General features: G+C 35.9%; 1 protein-coding gene across 1 annotated transcript in view; it reads right to left on the bottom strand.

Moving 5' to 3' along the window:
- Positions 1 to 18,985, bottom strand: part of PPP1R21 (protein phosphatase 1 regulatory subunit 21) — a 29,468-nt gene continuing 10,483 nt past the window's right edge. The window contains exons 9-22 of the mRNA XM_035321739.1: positions 17,837 to 17,986; positions 14,755 to 14,856; positions 14,591 to 14,679; positions 13,761 to 13,897; positions 13,084 to 13,176; positions 11,406 to 11,533; positions 10,917 to 11,069; positions 10,031 to 10,123; positions 9,021 to 9,254; positions 7,505 to 7,540; positions 6,218 to 6,334; positions 5,267 to 5,365; positions 2,874 to 3,002; positions 1 to 1,171 (exon numbers count right to left, since the gene is read on the bottom strand). Of these exons, the coding sequence (XP_035177630.1) occupies positions 1,142 to 1,171; positions 2,874 to 3,002; positions 5,267 to 5,365; positions 6,218 to 6,334; positions 7,505 to 7,540; positions 9,021 to 9,254; positions 10,031 to 10,123; positions 10,917 to 11,069; positions 11,406 to 11,533; positions 13,084 to 13,176; positions 13,761 to 13,897; positions 14,591 to 14,679; positions 14,755 to 14,856; positions 17,837 to 17,986 (1,590 nt within the window). The 3' untranslated portion in view covers positions 1 to 1,141. The remainder of the gene's footprint in view (positions 1,172 to 2,873; positions 3,003 to 5,266; positions 5,366 to 6,217; positions 6,335 to 7,504; positions 7,541 to 9,020; positions 9,255 to 10,030; positions 10,124 to 10,916; positions 11,070 to 11,405; positions 11,534 to 13,083; positions 13,177 to 13,760; positions 13,898 to 14,590; positions 14,680 to 14,754; positions 14,857 to 17,836; positions 17,987 to 18,985) is intronic.

Raw genomic sequence — 18,985 nt, 5'->3', positions numbered from 1 at the left:
TTTTTGTCTAGTTGATTTTATTGTTGCATATTAATAACACCGACACAGTTGATATCAGAGTGAACCCTTATGGGACAAGTGCCATAATGCAAATTATGAAACAGAAGATCAGTGTAAAGTGTGAGCAGCACAGCATCTGTTTTAAAAACGTCAATGCCATGAGAACTTGTGGTATTGGATTTCACTTAAAAAAAATAGGAAAGGCCTAAAGTTCACAAACTTCCCAAAACACAAGAAAAGCCATGTGCATCTCCCCAGTCAATCTATCAGGATTTAATTCCATGAAAGACTTTTTCCAAATTCAGTGTTTAAATTTTCTATGTATTTCATATTATTTACCATAAGAGAGCACAGTTAGCTGTTCTATTCTACACACAATTTGCCCCAGAAGAGTGAAGGAATATACGATCACATTGTCCTCTAGCCCCAAACAGCTATTTCAACCAGTATATATACATGTAAACAGAATGCCTAAATAAGGGCTTAAAAACAATTTCATAGAAGTATCCCAGTTCAGCTATTTGTGCTCTTTATTTCAAAAATCCAAAGTGCCAAATACAAGCAGAAAGTTTCAACTATTGCAGTCTAAATTAAGAATGATCCCATTTGCTTGTGTGAATTTATAGAAATCATTTAAAGCCACAATTCCAATTAATTCAAAAGGGCTGAGAACAGGAATACAATTACAGTAGCAGCACAGCTTGCATGGCCAAACTCTCAAAAATAAATTTTAAACTTATTAACAAGTAACTGAATGTACAGGTGTTGACAGTTTAACGTAACTCAAGAATAGACAACTACTGTACTGATACCAAATTTGTTAATGCATAATCTATCTGAAAAATATACAAAAGCCAAAGTTATTACATGAAATTAAAACCCAGTTTTAAAAAGTGCACAGTAAAAACTGAAGGTAGTTACTATATAAATTATCCACAGAGTGTATGTGTCCTGGTTTAGATACAACATGAAGTTCTGTTAGAAATTCTAAGTACTTTAAAGCCATTTACAGCACCAATCCCATTTTTACTAGATCAAATACCACGCCTGCTTCCTGTAACAAACAGGAACTGGACGATGAATGTTCCATATCTGCATTCTGTTCAGCAGCCGTCTCCACGGACAGTTGATGAGCCAGGAACTATCGATTTTTGTTCTTTTTAGAGTTTCCCTGCAACAAGAAACTAGTTAACACAGTACGTAGTTCAGATAATAGTATACAGACAACAAATAAAACCTGAGGTCTGATAGTTTATACCTACGGCAAGCAAGAAAGAAGCACAGTAAAACTGAGAATCAACAGTCCATCTGTGTTACAAAAGCTTGTAACTGCTTGCTCTGAAAATCTCTGTCCTTACAGGCATAGCAGAGGAAAAGAGTACCAGAGCTTTCAAACAAGTACAACAGTACCTTACTTTAATTGAAACCTATGGCAAATGAGACATTTGAGTTACGTCCCACAACATTCAGTTGTATTAGCACCATTAACATTGTAAGGACACCAAAGGCAAGTTAAGTCATAATTTGCCCTTCAGTAATACTTCAAGTATAAACCTTACAGGATAATTACCTCAAATGAAATTGATTCTCCACCCTAACATTTTGTTCCAAAACAAATTTGACTTCAGCTTAGTCTACACAGAATATTCTTAGTTTGGAAGAGGATTTATTTCACGACAACCGTATTACATTTGACTTTCAGCAATTCCACAATGCCAACGTGCAGCTTAAATTTTGTACAGTAGTTGGCAATTCTCCGTTTTCCTATTTCCTTAGGATAACATTTGTTTTTCTAATGGTTTAATTCAGTTGAAATGAAAAGTGATGCAGTTTGTTTTCTACATTTGATAGCATCCAAAATGCAGAAGAGTGTGTCTACTGTTATGAGATTATGACTTCCTTAGAGTCAAGAGTACCCCTTCAAGTTTTATAATTAAGACAGGTTAAAAATTCCACAAAACATTTTATAAAAACACGAAGCAATATGGTCAGTATACAAAGTGTCCTTGTAGAAGTAACAAGAGCTTCTAGAAAAAAAGTAACCTTAAAGAGCACAGCGTCAAGCCAAAATACTCAAACATCTGAAGGAAAACATGAAGGAAGTCTATAAATAAAAATGACTGTCACGGGGTGTCTAATCAAAACATCGATCTTCACATACACACCCCTCAGTGAAACCTACTTCCATGCTTTCCAGTTAAGGAGAGTTATTTGTTTCACAGCCCAACGAGTGAAGAATAAAGACCTTCACAACATACACTTCCTCCTAAAACCTTCAGGATGGGATATACCATAGTTTAAGCACTGACTGCTCAACAGCAGACTACTATATTTTTCATCATAAAGTAGAAAAACTTGTTTCTGGTAAATGGATAAACTCCTTACTTGGAAAAAGAAAGGTGTGTGAGACTTTTGAGAAACTTCACGGAAGAATTTAAGTGGCAAATTTTTCACTCCCACATGAAAAAAACAGAGCAGCTAGAATATGGAAATAAAGCAAAGGAGAGAGAACAATTGCCAGGACAGGAGCACAGGACGTTATCATAAACATCCTATATCATTCGATGGAACTGCAAATAGCTTCATTTTCACCAGATTAAAAGAAGAGTGCTGATCTTTCACAGGGTACACTTTAAATGTGTATGCTTTGAAGCAGTGATATACAATGTCTGCTCTTTCACACACGTCCGTTTCCAAAAATATTTTCTTTTTGGAAATATGCATGACCAAGTTTGGAGTTTTCTTTCCAGTTGTCCAGGAGTAAGAACTACAGCTTGTTGATTGATTTGTGAAAGGGTATTACTGCAGGCATGCCAAATGCAACCCAGAGAATTCCACTAGCCAGAGTCTACTGTCAACACTTGACAACTTACCTTACTAGTCATTTTTAGTGTATCAATTTCTTCCCTTTGTTTAGTTAAGGTCTCATTCATACTGCATAGATGGTCACTCATCATACTTAACTGATCCTCGTAACTTCTCTTTGTTGTCATCAATTCATCCTATTAGGACAAAAAACAGAAAAAAGTCCACAACTTGAAGCCTTTGATCAATATTAGAAAGTGTCTGCTTTGCCAGTTGTCACCATCTCCACTTAGTGATCTACGCTTTTGATGCAGTATGTGCAATAAAGCCAAATTGCACTTAAACCATTGAAATTACATCAATGAATCACAAATTGCAATTAAACCACTGAAAAATACCACCTGACAAAAAGTCAATAGTTACTTCCTTTCACCTCTAAATTTATGCATGATCTTCCCCCTGTAATTTTGTTTAGTTTTATGGTGTTTTTTTTTTTATTTCAGCTTTGTACAGCTTACGTAAAAGCTGAACAGCTAGATTTTCCAACATTTCCTCCACCCAAGACACAGGTAAAGTCTTGCATTAGAACACTGCCTGTACATGAACACAAGCAGCACATGAATCTGAAGGAATCAGCAATTCACGTGCAGTTGCAGAGCAATCTTTCTGGCCTTAAAAACATGGAAGGATACTACTGTGCATTACTAGAACACAGCAATGAATGGATAGAGACTCTTTAGGAGAGACAAGATGGGAAGGCAAAAAAAATCGCACTCTACGTGAAAAAGTAGTTAAAACACAGTTAAGATCTTATAAGCAGGAATCACACAATAACAAGGGTAATGTGGTAGGCATCTGATACAAGTAGTTAATCTCACTACCAAGACCCTAATCCTCATGAGGGATTTTAACCATGCTGCTATCTCCTGGAAGGACAAGGTGGGATGCTAGCAATTCAGGAGTTTTTAAGTGTCATAAAGGATTTCTTGCTACTAGTGATCAAGAAAGTCTCTCTGCCAGACCTGTTACTCAGAAGTAAGGAAAAAGCTGGTCAGGGATGCGAAAGCCAGTGGTAGCTCTGGCTGCAGCAACCATAAATTAGTGAAATTTAAGATCCAGAGAAAAGCAAGCAAGACGAATAGTAGAATTACAGCAACCTTAGGCAAAATCTACTCTTCTGAAGTCCTTCTCAAGGTTTGCCGAGCAAGATTCCTGTGAGAAACTGCCCTGGAAGTGATAGTTAAAGGGGACCAGGGAGGTTGATTGATAAAGGACAACCTCCTCAGAGCAAAGAACAGTCCAATGCTTAGAAAGCTGAGGAACTGTGGGAGAAGGCCAAGACGGATGTCCTGACTCAACAGCTTGATCCAAATGGTGTCTGCTCTGACCCAGGAGTAGGCCAGATTGCTTTCAAAGAACTGTTTAGATTGGAAGGGCCCTAAGATAAGATTCACCATTATACAGACTACTGAACATAGTGGTGTGCCTACTTTTTTTTTTAATTGAATATGTAATTGGAGATGAACATCTCATGCCAAGCTAGGTATTAATTGTGGAATTGGCTAAAGGAACAAATCAAGACAGCACTTTCAGTTTATGAACAGTTTTTTCAAATGTCTATCATTAGTATTCATTGCATTTTAGGCACTCATCTCAGACTGGTGAACAATGAAGATATGAACTAAATATGAAGAAAAGGGAAGAATTTGCAAGATTAATTATATTAATTTTCTTTTACTATTGTCTCCTTCATCAGCTGTGTGGAGTGGAAGGACAAAAGGCCAAGTTCCCAAGCAATTTGGTGTGTTTATCATCTTATTGTTAATAACAACTTCTTAAAGATTACTTCAGAATTCTCTCTGCTTAATATTAAGATATCCATCCACAAAAAATGACAGAGGCTTTTCTAAGACTTTCAGCCCCAGGTGCTAGAATGGATTAAGGATTCCATGTTTTATCTAGGAAACATTGTACTTCCATCATTTTCCTAGTCCTGTTTAACTTAAATGAACTAATATGGAGTCAACCTTAGTACAGTATTGTGATACTGTCAATACCGTAAGGAGCAGAAGACACTAGGAGAGGAAAAAATGGATGCAAGTGCTGCCTGTATACTAAGTAATCCTCCCCACACAACGGGAAACAAGACACTGAAATACGCCATGCAACTCTGCATTTAGACATACAGAAAACACATTTTCATAAAAAAGCCTTGACATCAAATATGCTAAAACACAGGCTTAGCTACTACCACCTTTTCTTTGCAAGGATATTTCACTTCAATTTTATACATGGATTTGAAGTGTATTACTTCTTTTCTCTACATACCATTAGTTTTTACATCTCTTAGTAAGGACCTAGAAGAGGCAGGACTATGGTGGTCTTTTTCTCCTTCACCTTCCTCTTCCACACAATTAACTATACAAATACATTCTACTATGTCACTTAATATTTTACTTGCCTGTAATCTACTGATGTTTTGACTAGCTAGTTTCAATTCTTCCGTGAGTGATTCCTTGGACTTCTCCGCTAAAGACAGTCTTTTGGCAAGCGCTCGACACTGTCAATTCAAGCAGGATAAGGAGGGCAGAAAGGAAGAAATTTAGTTCTACAGTATTGTCTTGTGACATCTTAAACTGAATACTTTGAATGTTTCCATCTTTCTGGAATCTTTACTCTGATGTTAATCAGAATCTGTGCATGTTTTTAATACAAAGATAAATAAATAGTTAACATTAAACTTTTGTTTCATTTTACAGAATTAGTATATTACCACTTATCTAAACTTTACCACATTATTGCTAGGAATATATTTCATAAGCAGCAACACGACTCACTTCATACATTGCTCAAGTATTGCAGGAAGATGGTTTACTATGTCATCTACTATCAAAAACCAACTTTAAGATGTTTTGTTTAATTCTACAAATCAAAAACAGCCACTCCACTACGTTCAAGAATTACTTCATGATTTGAAAAGAAGAGAGGAAGCTAAAGAGACTATGAATTATTATGTTAATTTTTAACATTAAGTACAACTTCTCAGGAGAGTTGTTTTTATCACGTCATTATATGTTCAACTATTTTTTTAAAATGATGTCAGCATTATTTTAAGATGAAGTCAATGATAGCCTGGTAACTAATTTCACCAGCCATTTCACCTTATAGGAGCAGACCAATACATGATACACATTTTAATTCTTAATGCAACAAAGAAAACACTAATAAAGGCCTTTTTTTTTAAAAAAAAAAAAAGTCTGTCTATACTATCCATTGTTACACATACAAGACCACAGACGAAAACATATTCCAGGAACAATTTTTTCTCAGATATGATGTACTTTATATTTAACACTTGCTTATGGAAAATTCAGAAAGCAATTTTCAGTACAAACGCTGCCTGTATGCTCACCTCAGCATGAAAGTGTACTGATTTGCTGTCAGCAAGCTGTAGATGAGATGTAAGTTCTGCTATCCTTGCCATATAGTGTTTTTTTATCAAGTCTTCCCGAGACTCAACATCTGGAGCCTGTAAATCAAAAATTGAAACAGACATATTTAAGTTTAATAGACTGAATGCTTCACAGGGCATCACAACATAGTCTTCTCTATTGACTTCCCTTCCCTTCCGATGCCCAATATATCCAAAAGCATTAAGCTCCCCAAACCACAACAGACAAATTAGAGGTCAGATCAAATGACAACGCCTATTTGTTGTCATATTTCCTTTAAGGACAATGGGATGACCAAAGATGCAAGAAGTTTGCTTGATTTAACCTATCAAGTCTCTGGTGAACATAAGAAAAAACACTGCAGAAGTAAACTCATTCTAGTACCTTAAAAAAAAAAGCTACTTAACATTGACTGGCTTTTCCCAGCAAGGAAGAATTCTTCCACATAACTAAGTTTGAGAAGCTCACAAACTCTCGGAATGGTGCATGTTCCAGAAGTTCATTTAGACATGTTGTTTTTTTTTTGGTGAAGTGGTGGTTTATAACTCAGGGGCAGCTTTCATAAGATTTCTCAATACCTCCAAGTTCAGCCCTATGCAGCAGCTTGTAAGATCTGATATCCGTTATTACCTGACTCCCACCCCCATTTTAATCATTCCTTCAGGGGAGGAAAAAAAAAAAAAGAAGGAACAAACTTAAATACCTGTCAGTTCCCTGCAATGACAGAAAGCCAAAGCACCGAATCTTACTCTTAAGTTCTTGCTGTGGCAAGCATTATGCTATAGCAGTGCTAAAGGAAGAGTTAACATTTGGTCTGACAGCTAGCCCTGTGTTTCTTTCAGTATAACCTCTGGTTTGGGATAGCCTATTAAACACAGACATACAGCCAGTGACTTTTCCTACACCACTCCCAAGCTTAAGCCCCTTCTCAGGAAATTAAGAATCGAGGCCTGGAATCCACTTCGGGTTCCTAAGGAAAGCATTGATTTCTGTACTTTTACTGAAACTACAGAGAACAGACCTAGACTACAGCTCATACTGTTCCAGGCCACTTACATGAATAAAAGCTACAGTTCACTATACAGAACAAAAAAATATATACATGATTTCAGAAGTTTGAAGATATTGTACAGACTACCTGAATGATTCATGCCATTATTTTACTTTATTTTTGATATTTAATTACACCTTTGGAATAAATTTAAATATTTACCAGATATATTTGGATAATGTTCAAAATAGATTACCTTCTCGTTATCAGTAGTTATAGTCAACATCCCAACCTAAAACATAGAAGAAAATACACATGAAGTGAGGATTGCAGAAATAGGTACCTGTCACAAAAGGACTTTAATAAAACAATCTTGAAGCAGTTAAAATTAGACTTAAGAATTTCCACATGTAACATAAAATAAAGCACAACATACAGGAATGCCTTGAACAGAATCAAAGGTGACACCAATTCTTCAAATACTGAGTATCCCTTATCTCAGGATGTACACGTGGAAAGAGCAATAAAAACAACAAGATGCAGCTAGCTTATCTGATTATGCAACTACTTGATTATATGCACATGAAAAAGCAATGCTTCAATGCACTAGGGTGTCCAAATTACACAAGAAAAAGGAAATCTAAGAAAAAGGAAAAAAGGAAAAGGAAACTTAAAGAAAAAGGATATCTATCTTGGATTTCTTGAGTACCTGATGAATTCCTTTCTTTGCAGTTTGACTAATAAACTTCATAAGCCCTGACAGAACTCTAGCAGAGGGATTATGTGATTAAGTAGTTTCATGTAAGGATATTTTCATACAGTCAGATTTTTTTTTTCCTGACCCGAACAGGACTATATATAGATTTGGGTCTATGAACAACATTTTTGTTATGCTGACCTGTCATTTACATCAAGCACTGTGACTAGAAAAAATCTCCTCAAACTCCTAAAGGATAAAATATAAGATCAAAAACACAAAATGCCAGTTGACTTCAAAACATGTAATTCCAAAACTGGTTGGACTTGATGATCTTAACAGTCTTTTCCAACTTAAGTGATTCTACAAAAAACAACCCACTGGTCTTTTTTTTTTTTTTTTAATCCTGGAGTAGGAAAGCAGTGAAGAAAAAAAATACAGATTCTAATCAATGCTCATCTTAATAGATTATTTCATGTCTTACAGATGGCAGCCCTGTTAATACCACTGCAGAAGCAGCAACTCAGAGGAAAGGGCAACCCTTTTAAAATATTCATAAACAGCAAAAAGCTATTTACCAACACAGAAAAACAACACACAATGCATGCCATATCCAAAAGTAATCAATGAATCTAAGATGTATGTACATAACCTGCATAGGTTCAATTAATGATCCAGAGAATACTGGAAACTTGAATGACTTCAAGGTAACTTTAAGTTATACTACACAGACATGTAGTAAGTCTTTTAGCTCTTTTAAAAATACTAGTTACCTACTTCTGCTTGCTTTAACTATCTATATGTTAATACCTATCATTTCCCCCTCAGTCACAGACGTACAGAACCACAAGAATGCCTCTATTATACTAAATAGCGAACAAAGTCTCAAAAGCCAAGAAATGCCAAAATCTGAACAAAGTATCAGCAAGCCACTTTGCACCCATAATGAACCCAAGCATGACTGCATGATTTCAACACCAAACCACTTTCATTGTTTCACTGATCAAATAGTACTTAATACTACTACCAACTAAAATGTATTTTTTAACCCACTGAAGAAAAAAATGTCACTTACCAGACTAGTACTTTTAATAGGTTCCCTCTGACTCTTTTCTGTTGTTTCCTCCTTTTGTTCAATTACATTTGGCAAAACAGAACGTTCTTGTATAGTTTCAGCTAAATATCCACTAAGAGAGTTCTTCAGTTTTTGGTTTTCTTTCTCTAGTTTTATTTTAGCTAGCTGGGCCTCCAACATCCAGTGCTCTTTTTCTTGTTCAAGTTTTGCAATTTTCTCTAAACTCTGCTGGACCTTTAGGATGGAAGTTCACAGTTCACATTAATGAACACAGAAAAAACACAGCCCAGGAGTCATTTGAAGAGAATTATTTCAAATCATAACACAAACGAGCTAGTGAATAACGAAGCAGTAGGCTGCTTTCTGTAGGTTGAACTGTGATCATCTGCGACACACACAAACACCCCCCCAACTTGTCCAAATAAGAAAAGCTATGGAACTGTATGTAACCTTTCACTCCACACATTTCTATTCAACATCACCTCATCTCAAATAATAGACTCTGAACATGGGTCACTACAAAAAACACAAGTTGTTTTCTTTAAACAAAATTCAAGGACAGTAACACAAGAAGAGCCTGAACATTCAAGCTAGTAAGGGAAGTTTTAGTCAGTAGTTCAAATTAGTAAGCCTCACTCTTAAAGAGTTGGGGAGACCGTATAAGGCCTTTTAAATACCATTTAGTCTCCCTCTCCCTTATCTTCCAGACAAAGAAAGACACACACTTCAAGAATGATAGAACTGTGATCTATTAATATACTGATAAATCATTGTTGTTAACCAGTGCATAGTCAAAAAACACAAGACAATACATAAAATTAGAAATGAATATTCCAGTTTGAGCTGTTCTTTTACTCTCAAAAAAAGAAGTAAGACATCTGTAGTTATTTTATCACTCAGTATGTGTCTTTATGTACAAACAACCACATACACACACAAGTAGACTATTCAATACTACTTTCCTTTACAACATATATTATTAGACCTCACTACAATTTATACCAGAATACCTGTTGTGCAAGACCTTCTCTACTTTCTGTGGAACTCAGAAGAACTCTGCGATTGGCTAAAGCCTCTTCATAAGGCACTGAATCTGCACAAGGCTGTGAAAGGAGAGAAAACATGTTTCACAATAGATCAGAGTATGTATTCTACATTTATTTTCTTATCGCCCTTCTTACTTTACTAGAGGGAAAACTATTTTCCAAATATTTATACCAGACAGTAAAAAAAATGGTTCAATCTCAAAGAAAAACCATTGCTTTCTCTCCCCAAAAATGTATACAAAGTTTTCTGAGCACCTTTTACTTGTGTGCTACTTGGTGATCAAATGTATCTGAGGTCCACTTAGATATCACAACATAAGGGTTCTCAATAAATCGCTTTGCCGTGAAGTACATCGTAACTTAATTTTTAACTATAACGGGAACAGCAGGGAGATCTGGTGACATTCAGTCTTTTGGTTCAGGGTATTTTCTCTATACCTACTTTTCAGCTTTTTTTTTGGTTTTGTTTGTTTGTTGTTTTCTTTTGATCTCCACTGTCTTCCAGTGAATGCAAGTATAAAAATGATGTCACTCACCACATTCTTGGTGAATATGGCAGGAAGTTTAAATAAGTAGTTATCAGAGTCTCAGAGTCTTAGTGCAGATACTACTTTTGGAACTGGTTAACAGCAGAATCAACACATACTGTCAATTTTGAGTGCACCTGTGATCTAATCGCTTCATGTATTACTGCTGTATGGATCCCATTGTCCTCAGCCTCTCCTTGAGAAACTCTCCTTAAGAAAAATTCATTCCAACCACAGGAAACCAATGGTCTGTATTCTCTTTGAGATAACTGAATAGCAACTAAATTATGCTTTCTCTGTGCAAGCACGCTAACTGAACAAACCTTCTTCAAAGACTTCATGTAAGCAACTGCCTTTTTCTTGTACTGCAGCATACACTCAGCTGAAAGAGGGCTGACGAACTCTGTTCCTCCTTTTAGGCCATAGCTTAATGAAGCAGTGAAATGATCCAAGTTGTTGCTAAAGAATGAGGCAATCTATACATAAAGAGAAGTCACTTTTTGAATGAAGTTGAACAGAATGACTTAGAACAGTAACTCATTTAAGAGAAAGACAAGCATTTAGTGAAACAACTTCACAAGAATAAATTTAAAGAAGCTGCAGGCTCTTCTACATAGGTTGGAGCTTACTAAACATCCTCTTTACAATATCTACTCTTATGACACAGTTTCTAAACATATGCCCTGAAAGTACCTTTCATTAAGTTACCATATAGTTAATAGTATCAGAGGTACACCTAGATTTGTTAAATAAAGTTATTTTATTAAAAAACACTCAAGTTACAGCATTACATGAAGACAAATTTCCATTACCTTGCCCATTCCATTTGTTAAAGACACAACAGAGGATAAAATGCAGTCATTTGTAGTTATGAGTTTCTGTGTGACAGTTGGAATGTCTTGTTCTAATGTAGCTTTCTGACTGTAGTGCTTGGAAATGTCTAGAAAAATAAAAACACTTATGTCAATTATGTTTTTGTATATTCAAGCAACCATCTCCAAATTCAGTTAATGACCTTGGGTTTTGAACAATTTTCCCCCTCTTTAAGTGAGTTGTGCAAGTGTTTAGTCTGGATGCTTCTAGTTGTGTAAGGCAGGCTACTGAACAACTGTTTAAGATCAGAAGGAACAGTTATTACATCTGTTACAGAAAGCAGAATAAAGGGGTGTATTTGTGTTTTGCATCCCAAAAAAACATAGCTATACAGGGGAGCCAAACACCCACTGAACCTAGCATTTGATTTCAAAAGTGTACTTCCCACTTCCACATATTTACATCAGGACACTAAAGATATAATTATTAATAATGTTCTGTATCTGAGTCTTAAGCTTACATGACTTAGAAGGGTAGGGTATTTTAATTCTGTCAGAGAAAACCTAAAAGTCTACTAAAAAATCAGAATATCTTTTCGTATAATCTGAAGTTCTTTCAGGTAAAATTAACAGAACAGTCTTCTGAGAGAGAAAAACAAAAATCCACTACACACATTTTTTGAAAGTAATTTACACAGAAATATTAGCTTCCATACTCTAACAAATTTCAACAATACCAAAATAAAAAATTCAAGTATTTATCATGTAAAATAGACGTTCTCAATCAAGGTGTAGTTAAAATGAACAAGCATTTCACAAGTAAACATTTCACAGCTATTTTACAATCAAGTACTTTTGTTACAAAAGGAAGAAATCCCAGGTCATCACCACCAGAAATTTCAACTTGAGGCAAGTTTAAGCAATTGGAGAACTGTTTGAGTTATGAAGGGAGGGTAAAGAGAAACTACAAATCAAGAATTCTCAAGTATGTGAGCATGAGATGTTACACACATCTCTGTTGCTAACTAATGAGTTCTAAAAACTTTCTTCAGTGCTTTTTCTGTCTTCTTCATTTTTAAGTTGTATTGAGATTACATTACAGCAACTACACCAAGAGCATGTATCAATATACTTATCTATGCTACAATACTCTCTGGCATAGTAGTACCTCATGTTGTTTGAGGTCTCTACAATTCCAAGTCTACAAGTCTCTAATATCATCAGTTTTTTAAAACGGGACCCTGTGAAATGGGTCAGTGCTATTGACATTATTGCTAACTGACTGAACAAAAACAACATACATTGTTTAAAATAAGACCTTAATGTTTATACAGCTGACTGGTATCAAAACAATTCAACTATACTAATTACTCTCCCTACAAACAGCTATATAGTACAGAAGCTATTGGATATATGGGTGTGTGTGGACTAAACATATGTTTTAAAACTCCCTGAGTATTAACCAAAGGGCACTCCACTAAAAATCCAGCATATCCACAACCTTTTGATAAAAGAAAAGCCATTTACGAGCAGAAGTTCTGCTTTAATTTTGAAACTGTCTTCATAAACTTCGGTTATACAGTCATGTTAAAAAAAAAAAAAAAGTAATCAACCTAAAAATTGCAAGGAATCAACAAAGAAGCAAAGCTGAAAACAACCACTACTTCTGCGGTCTCACCTTTTAAAATGTCATGAGATCCACGAAGACTTGCTGCAATGCTTGTAAACACCGAGTTGTAATTTGTTCGAAGTAGTCCTTCTGGTTTTGTGCCTAAAGTACCATGTCAAAAGGGAAAAAAACCTTAGCGTTCAGTCACCAATGAAAAAAATATCTTTGAAAGTCACCTAACTTTCACCTACTGAAAACATATTTGCTTGAATTATCTCACCTTTAATATTACACATATACATTCACTATAAAAAACGCAGTTTATTAACAAATTCATGATTAAGAGACAACAAATTACCTAGTGTCAATAGTATGATTAAAAAACCTACAGTCATTTCTTCTCCTCTACAGTGAGCTGCAACTAAAACATGGTACATGGGATTATAGTGTAATTTTAAGGCCTGCACTGTGTCCACGTCCAACCAGATGGAAGACTACTGAGCATTAAAGAAGTACCCTACAGCACACACTCCCAGCCAGGATAAAAGAGGGTCCATTATGACACAGCATTCTGCAGAACTCATTTGCCCCATAGTTTAGACTGTACCTAAAGAGTAGCCACAATCTTGTTTTTCCTGTATCAAGTGTTTATTTATTTAATGCCCTCCCCCCCAATAAAAAACTGGCCCAAAAGGAATACTAGTACCTCCCAGCCTCAATGCAAGTGAGCCAAAACTGGCACTTACTTGGTAAAGCAAGAAGACTAATATATGTGTGTAGCTTCTCAAAGACCGCAGTCAACCTTTTCATGTCTCTGTGTAGTTCCATATTTCTAGCTCTTAAAGCAGCTGTGCAAAGAGAAGACTCACACTCTTCTTCCAAACTAGCAATATATGATTAAAAAAAAAAAAAATACATGAGTAAGTATCTTAAAAAAAAAAATCAGTATTTTTGGGAGTAGATAGCTAGCACTCTCTACATCCCCAATCCAAAGCAACAATAAACTGGGAATTTATTTTATAAAGGTTAACTTATCAGAGTAACTTAGCAAAAGTACAAAGAAAGAATAAAAAGCTTTTCCTTCTTCCTTAACCCAAACCTATTTTTTTAAGTATTCCTTTGCACTGATAATTCATCCAATCTTTTGAACGACTCATGAACAAATGCTTTCACTGCAGAAGGAATGTACATCTGACCAAGTTTTACTAAATTACTCTAATTGCCACATGACAAATACTCTTCAGACAGGCTCAAAAAATTAACAGCTACAGTGTATATAACATCTGAATAGTATCAGTGCTACTGAATAACATGATTAAGAAACATTAAAGTCTGTGCAGCTTGTACTAAAGCTTCATCTGTGAGAGAATAAAAATATTAAGATATATGGTTTTAGATCTAATGCACAGCTGAAAAACAGCATAATGTAAAGGCTCAAAAAACAGCAGGCAAAGAAAAAAGTTCTGCTTTTAAATACAAGGTGCATTAAGGACTGACTTAATATTGAGTTGTAGATGCTGCCAATGCTGCAAATCTGACAGTGACCCTTTATTTTGATCTATTAAATTAAAAGTACCTTTTTAACTGATAAGGAAGAATCTTTCTTAAAAAGCATAAGTATGAAGCTAAATGTTCTGAGAAGGCCTTCAATTTCACAGCTGTTTCCTAGAAAGAAAAATAACAAATAGGTATTTTTGCTCTGTAAAGATCTTTTTCAATGATGAAAATCATAAATCTTACCAGGACTGTTACAGTATCTTCAGTAATACTCTCAAACAAGTGAAGCATTCCTTCCTCCAGAGGGCGAACATACAAAGCATTTTCATGAAGATACTGTGAGAACTAAGCACAGAGAGATTTTAAAATGGTGCTTGGTGAAGGCTCTCAAACTATTTTAAGATAACAATTTACACTTTACAAAGTACCTGTAACTTGAAATGATCCCCAAGACATCATTAACAAAACAGTCAAGTGTACAGCCCCCTCTTCTTACAGGGCACACAAACACATACCTCGAGGGAAAGTGAGAAACAGTGAAAACTATAATGGAAACCCAGGCAAAACCCCATCCAGGACTTTGCCACAGTGCCCTGTATCTCCCTTTAACTGCCATGCACAGCACACCAAACTCCTGCTTTTTTGGCTATAAACACTTTCATTACTTGTTCCATTACATAAAATTAAGGCTTGATCCATGCACCCATTAAGCCACCAAAACGAACTGTCCTGCCTTCCTCCCAGCTGTTCACCTGTCAGCCCTCATCCTGTGCACAAGCATTTATTTGAACATGCTGTGCAAAGTATTGAAGAACTAATCTGAGTTAGAACTGACAGCAAGATAAATATATTTTCATTTTTATCCGTTCACAGTCCAGCTTGCCACATGGGGAAAAATATACTTCTGTCAATACAAAGTATGGAGGATGGAGGAGTAACTAAGCAAAGGGAGAACTTCTGCTTTCAGGAACTATGTCAGGTTAGAGCAATTTTGAAACATGGCTGTTGTAGAACTGCCTGACTTTCCTAAAAAATACTTTTATTAATTTTATGGCTAATTTCTCCTTCAAAAAAAATATGCCTAGAAACAAAGGCATTTACTCAAACTCTTCAAAACAAACACTGGTGGTACTGTTAATATTTCTAAACATGAATACGAACACTATAGAATTACAAAAACTTTTTCCACAGATTGACATAGGCGATCAAAAAGTGATACTGTTTTTTTAAAATTTATCCCACAAAAGATACCTTCACCTTTTGATTATTTATACTACAGTAGTAGCTAAAGATCCCAGGCAAATAGGGTACAAGAAACTTTAGTATTTTATTTTTTTGCTATTATTATGCTGCAGTAACACAGTGTTAACAAGAAGAGAGATGCGAAGCTCTCATTCATACATGCATATGTCTGGATGGAATTAAGGAGAACTCCTAAATCTAAGGAGAAAGAGCCACATGCAGAATGCTCCTGCCTTGTTGCAAGAGAGAGGACTGGAGTTATCTGGCACGATGCTGAAGCCCCAGTAGAACCCAGCAATCCAATACTTAAAGAGAAAACAAATACTTGAACCTGGAAGAGAATTGTCCACATCTACTTTGAGTGTCTGGTGGGGAAAAGAGCTTGAAAGCGCCAGACAAGACCTGGAGTTGGGGAAAAATAAATCAGCACAAGTGTGCTAAGCCACTACATGACACTTGTCTCATTTTCTCTACTGCATTACGGGGAGGTTTTTGAAACAAACACTCAGTGGAGGAGCTAAGATCACACTGAGAATATCTGCCAAACAGATAAGTTAATCAAAGATATAGGACCAAGAGCAGCTTCAAGAAGTGCAAAAAAAGACATTTTGCTGCTGAGGAAAAAAAAAAAAAAAAATCACAGCAAAAGCTGTAAGGTAGGATGCACTGAAACATTTAGGTCATAAACATACAGGAACAGAGGCAGGCTGCAAGAAAACAGTTATGACAATAAACAAAGCCTGAACTGAATCCATCATCAGAAAAGGATAATCAAATTACAGTTCTGATTAAGTTGCATGTTTCAGCTGCGTGAAAGCACTTTGCTGGAAAACAAAGAACTGTTAGTTAGGACATTAAGAAAAAACATGCATGATAAGTGATGACTATGAAACCTGATTTTATTTGCCTACTGTAAACTGCAATCGTGTTTATAGAATCCAATCACCATGTTAGGCCACACAGAGACAGTTCCTGCCCCAGAGAACTTGGAAGATAACAAAACCACATGGCCTTCACAAGAAGGATATGCCATTTTGAGTGTTGCTAGTGGCAGAAGCAAGAAAATACTATTTTCAAACAAAGAGCTATTCTGAACCTCTGAAAAACTTCATTCTTGATTTAAGTAGGTGAAAGAACTGAGAAGATGAATCTAACAGGATTTCTCCAGAAGAACACCCCCATTGCTTATATAGGTACTACGCAGCCATTCGATGAACAAAAAACTCACATTCATCTCTAAATTAAGTCTGAGCCCTTCAAACCAGTAAATTGAGGTTATTGTCTGAACCACAAAATATTAGGTCATCTAACTATCAACTTTAAAGCACCTTTGTCCCCTGACACTATAAAGTCAACAATTCAGACATTAAAGCAATTCTTATTCCATAGCGCCCACATATGAACTCCCTGCACAATCACTTGTGCACAATATTATCTTCTATGTTTCATGGCATAAAAGGAAAAATTCAAAAGGTGCAACTTGAGAACTCTGAATGACACCCTAAAGTAAATATATATCTTCCCATGGAGTTGCATAAGAGCAGCCAGGTCACGTTTCTCAATAATTTCAACATGCTTTTCATCAGACATCAAGCTTCAGAACACTTACAGGAAGGGTCTTTACATAAATAGCCCAAAATCAGATTATAAAGTTGATGTTTGACAAGAAGAGTCCAAGTTCTCACCTTTATAAACCTAATTTACATCCAGTTTATTTCACACTATAGTTACACACTTCAAACACAGAACCTTCTGTCTTCTTATCTCCCATGTTACACAGTGCATTTTTGTATTAACTAACGAATACACTTTAATTTGGCATTTAAAAAGGAAAACTTTGACTTGCCTATCACACTTCTCTTTTAACAAAGGCACAGGGAAAAAGGATTCTCTGCAACTAGCCCTTCCCCCATATTCCGACAATTCACCCAACAGAAGAGACCTCTCATGCAGGAAAAGCTACCTGTCAGAAACACATTTACAGCATTCAGTAGAGGAGGTAGAGGTTTCCACGACTAAGATTGTTCACTCAGTAAATTCTACACAACTGAATATACTTACAGCTGAAATCAGTAAGCTTTACCTTCTGATTTAATGGCGATATAGTGTCTGTTGCAGAATCGATGGGAAAGATCTGGACCTTCTGCTCAGTGTATGTATGAAAGTTCAAAAGAGCTGTTACAAGCTCTTGAACAAAAGACAGTGCCTGGCCAGCAAGGTCTCGCAGCTTGAGCTGAAAAGATAAGTTATAGAAGTGATTGCATTTGACATGTACCTACTTAAATGTGAAAAATATTCAGTAGTTAGACACAAGAAAAAAATGCTGACTAACAAGTCCTGCCACTAGTTCAGCATAAGACACATAACAACAATTATCTACTTATAAACTTAAAAAATGAATTTATAAACTACAATTCCGTTCAGAAACACGTTTTTGTTCATTGAAGTGTTTGTATTCCATACAACAGATGATGCTTGCTTTTGCTGTATTTCTCAAACTACAGGCCACAAGAACACTGAAGAGGTTGTTACAACTACACAAGCAATCTTTGAAATAAATACTTCAAGATCAATAGACTGATAGCTGACAACAGCTCAGTTCTTTCAGTGTGATAAAAGCAAGAAATTTGTGACAACTATCTGTAAGGAAACTTAAGTACTAAAAAAAAAAGTATTTTATTCTAGGGCTTTCTCCCAGAATAAAAGTTCCCTGCTTCTCTAATCAGCAATGCAATTCTCCCACCTGTACAGAACTGAGCTGCGGCTTGCATATGAGGGTGTTCTTTAGTTTCAATGCAACTGGGAGATACCCAAGAAACAAACCAAAAATGGGGCATTTTGAAAATGCAAAGGCAACGGAGAAGAAAACCTTATTCTGTCGTGAATATGGAGTACAGAATAAGGGTAAAGTGACATTCCAGCCAAGAATGAGCTATCCTTCAGAGATGTATTGGTAATAGTTCAATGAAGTGTCGAAGTGAATCTCGATTGTGAGGCTTACCAGGGATAGCTGCAAGTGATTAATGGTCATTATACTCAGTTTGTGCATGTTAACTAGCTATGCAAGAAAGGAAAAGACAATACTACTGTTTTGCTGTCCTTTATGTTGCAGCCTGTGTTAATACAGTAGCATTTTGCCTCCACTGGCAGAGCCAGTCATAAAAATCTGTCCTGGACCATTTTCAAGACTGCAGATCTTGAAGCGTGAAGCTGGCTGACAGAGTGCTACCAG

This window comes from Oxyura jamaicensis, chromosome 3 (assembly GCF_011077185.1).
Source record: "Oxyura jamaicensis isolate SHBP4307 breed ruddy duck chromosome 3, BPBGC_Ojam_1.0, whole genome shotgun sequence".
Taxonomy (NCBI): Eukaryota; Metazoa; Chordata; class Aves; order Anseriformes; family Anatidae; genus Oxyura; species Oxyura jamaicensis.
Note: the sequence above shows the minus strand (reverse complement) of the source record. Positions and strands in the feature narration are given on the sequence as shown.